Source organism: Austrofundulus limnaeus, unplaced genomic scaffold (genome assembly GCF_001266775.1).
Source record: "Austrofundulus limnaeus strain Quisiro unplaced genomic scaffold, Austrofundulus_limnaeus-1.0 Scaffold1796, whole genome shotgun sequence".
Classification (NCBI taxonomy): domain Eukaryota; kingdom Metazoa; phylum Chordata; class Actinopteri; order Cyprinodontiformes; family Rivulidae; genus Austrofundulus; species Austrofundulus limnaeus.
In genome coordinates, this window is record NW_013954198.1 from 30,909 (window position 1) to 34,391 (window position 3,483).

At 32.9% G+C, this 3,483-nt stretch overlaps 1 protein-coding gene across 1 annotated transcript; it reads right to left on the reverse strand.

Moving 5' to 3' along the window:
- Window positions 1-66: 66 nt before the first annotated feature.
- Window positions 67-2,190, reverse strand: LOC106536381 (V-set domain-containing T-cell activation inhibitor 1). The gene is made up of 2 exons (XM_014033642.1): window positions 2,141-2,190; window positions 67-473 (listed from the first exon to the last, which is right to left on the reverse strand). Exons 1-2 carry the CDS (start codon window positions 2,169-2,171, stop codon window positions 67-69), a joined length of 438 nt encoding a protein of 145 aa, XP_013889096.1. The 5' UTR covers window positions 2,172-2,190.
- Window positions 2,191-3,483: the final 1,293 nt, after the last annotated feature.

Genomic DNA, 3,483 nt, shown 5'->3' on the forward strand with positions numbered 1-3,483 from the left:
TATCTATCTATCTATCTATCTATCTATCTATCTATCTATCTATCTATCTATCTATCTATCTATCTATCAATCATTCACATACAAAACAAAGTGAGACACTGTAAATGTGTGACTGAGGTTGTCTTGGTTGTAAAATAAAAGCTTGGACTGACCTGTAACTGTGAGATTGACCTTCTTAGTATCACTTTCAGGAAGAAGTGTGCACGTGTATGTGCCAGCATCATCAGACTGCAGGTTCTTCATGATGATGGACACATTTCCATTGTTGTAACKACCTTGGAGGAAGGACACTCGATCTTTGTACTTCTTATCCTGGTTTTTTAAGTTTGATTCACCACCAATGATGTCCTGTACAATCAAGCCATTGGCGTCTCTCCAGAAGACATTGTCCGTTTGAGACAGAGATTGTTTAAAGTTGCAGGACAGAGTGACGTCTTCTCCAATATAACCTTTAACTGTATCCTGGCAGTTCACTGAGAAACAACAAAGATTCACACAGATAAATATTCACTGATTCTGGACCTGTTCACCAATCAGACAGCTTTGACTGTGAAATCAACAGATTAATCAAATAATCTAAATCTACAAGGATCAGTTCAGTAACAACAAAGAGAATTCAAAAACAAAAATTGGTTTGTCATTTTTAAATAAATGTTGCTGCTTTTACTTTATAACCTGATATAAATTATTTATTCACCTTACATTAGGGAAACAGATGGTTGAATTTTTTAATTTAATTTCTTTTTACCATCTTTTTAATGTGAGGGCCCTGTCACACTACAAAGRTTTAGACAGCTTGTACCAACTAATGAAAAGTTTATCCAACACTAAAAATGTTTAAGCTGAAGATGGAATTTTTTAATCAAATTTACTGGAAGCCTCTTTTGGACCTATACATACCATAGGCGTAATTTGCAGGGGGGTTAGGGGGGTTAGGGGGGTTATGACCCCCACAATAAATTGATCCAGTCAAAAATAACCCCAATAAAATGACATTGTTTGCTCAAACACAATAGAAATTAACTGCTTAAGTAGACAGATGCAACTCTCTTGTTGTCTTTATGTAACTTTGACCTGATTAAAAAAATTTCAATGTCATATATCAATGCTTTAAGCATAATTACTAAAAATGGCATGCAGGGTTTGAGCATAACCGCCCCAATGGTAGACCTAAAGTTACACCCTTGATACATACTGTAAAGCTAACAACTAGATCAAATATACAGTATAGACAATATGAGTAAAATGGTCAACAACATTTTCATGTCAGCATGAGTTGTCTAAAACAGAGTATGACAAGTTTTTACCAAAGAAAATATTAGCTCCAACTGTTGTCACCACWGTCATTTTCTGATCAATAATTAATATCCTGTTTGACTGAAGCTGCCTCTGGTTCATCAGTTTTGCACCATTATTTGATGGAAACTAGGCTACAAACTGAAACTAACGGCTGAAAGTGACAGTAACTTACAAACTTATGACTTACCTGTATTTTTTTTTTTTTTTTTGGGGGGGGGGGGGGAATTAAAACAAAAAACAGATATATCAAACTAAAACCTAAATGTGAGTACTTACTGTACTTGTATAACACCTTTCTATCCAACCAGCATACTCAAAGTGCTTCACACTACAGTCTGCGTCCTCATTCACACAGCACACTATTATCTCTTTACAAAGCTAACTTGAACAATCAATCTATAAATTGTAAACCTCAGTGCTAATCACATTAATGCACTGATGGGACACATCGGACAGTGGAGGTTCAGTGTCGTGCACAGGGACACTCTGACATGTGACTGAATAGCAGGGAATAGAACCACCAACTCTCTTGTTGATTCAAGATTTAGGTGTCAAAAAGGCATCTGTTGTTAAACTCCATCAGAGCTCTGAGCTTCTATCTGATGCTCCACCTCTTTTCATTTATCCAGCTGAGAGGATATCAGGTCAGGGTTTACATGTCCTCCTTTGACCTTAGAACCTCTGAACAGACCTGTGATGACATCATTTTAATGTCTGACACCATCTGCTGTCATATTTGAATCAGACAGAGTTCAATGAAATTGTAGCCTGATGTCTGATTCTTAGATTAATAACAATGTTAACAAACAGGAAACATGAACAAACACCCAAAGAAACTCACCTGATCCCCAACAGAAGAGCAGCACCAACATCAACACCTGAGGTCTGCAAACAGAAACAAACCAAATGATGCCAAGTTTCTGATTTATGAAAAAATATTGGAAAAGATATTTGTAAATAAATTTGACAATTTTATTGAAAAATATGAGTTATTGAATGATCATCAYTATGGGTTTAGGAGTAAAAGATCAACTTCATTAGCATTAAAAGATTTTGTGGAAAATATATCAGCAGCAATGGACAAGAAATTACATACTTTAGGTGTATTTATTGATGTACGTAAAGCATTTGATACTATGGATCATCCATTATTATTGCATAAACTGGAAAAATATGGTATAAGAGGTATCACTAAACAATGGTTAACAAGTTATAAAAATAATCGGCGTCAATACGTTGAAATTAATAATACTGAATCATATTGTAAAAAGGTAATCTGCAGTGTTCCACAGGGATCAGTTTGGGGGCCAAAGTTATTTATAATTTATTTGAATGACATTGTTAAAGTATCAAATAAGTTGAAATTTGTTACTTTTGCAGATGATACTAATTAATTTTATTCAGGAGATGATGAATTGCTATCAACTGTAGAACAGGAACTGGTATTATTAAAAACAGGTTTGATATTAATAAAATATCTTTAAAGGAAAGTAATACAAATTTTATGGTTTTCAGTGGAGTTAGGGTTAGACATAATATAAAATTAAATTTACATGGATTTGAAATTGAAAGAGTACCAGGAATAAAATTCTTGGGAATAATCATTGATGAAAAACTATCTTGGAAGTCGCATATAGTGTATATCAGACAAGAAATATCAAAATCGGTTGCAATTATTTTTAAAACTAAAGAATTGTTAAAGAGAAGTTGTCTGCATACACTTTATTTTTCACTTGTAGTGCCATATACTGTATGTCCTATTGTGTAGAGGTTTGGGGTAATGTTTATAAAACCAATAAAGATCCAATAGTTAAATTTCAAAAGAGAGTAATTAGATTAATAAATAATGCAGGTTTTTTTTTTCACTATTCTTAAAGTCTTCTGCTTTAAAATTTAGTGATATAGTGTATTTAAAAACACTGGAGTTATTATATCGAGTAAGAATAAATAGTCTTCCTGATGGTATTCAAAGATTTTTTTCTTGGGAAAATAATTATAATTTAAAGGGGTTCCTTATTTTTGAAGTACATAAAGTAAGAACAAATATCAATTACAGATGTGTTTCAGTATTGGGTGTTAAATTGTGGAATAATTTAAATGATGAAATTAAGTTTAGTGACTCTCTTTTAAGTTTCAAAAAGAAGTTAAAAAGTAAATTAAAGTTTATAGTAGTCATTTGTGATG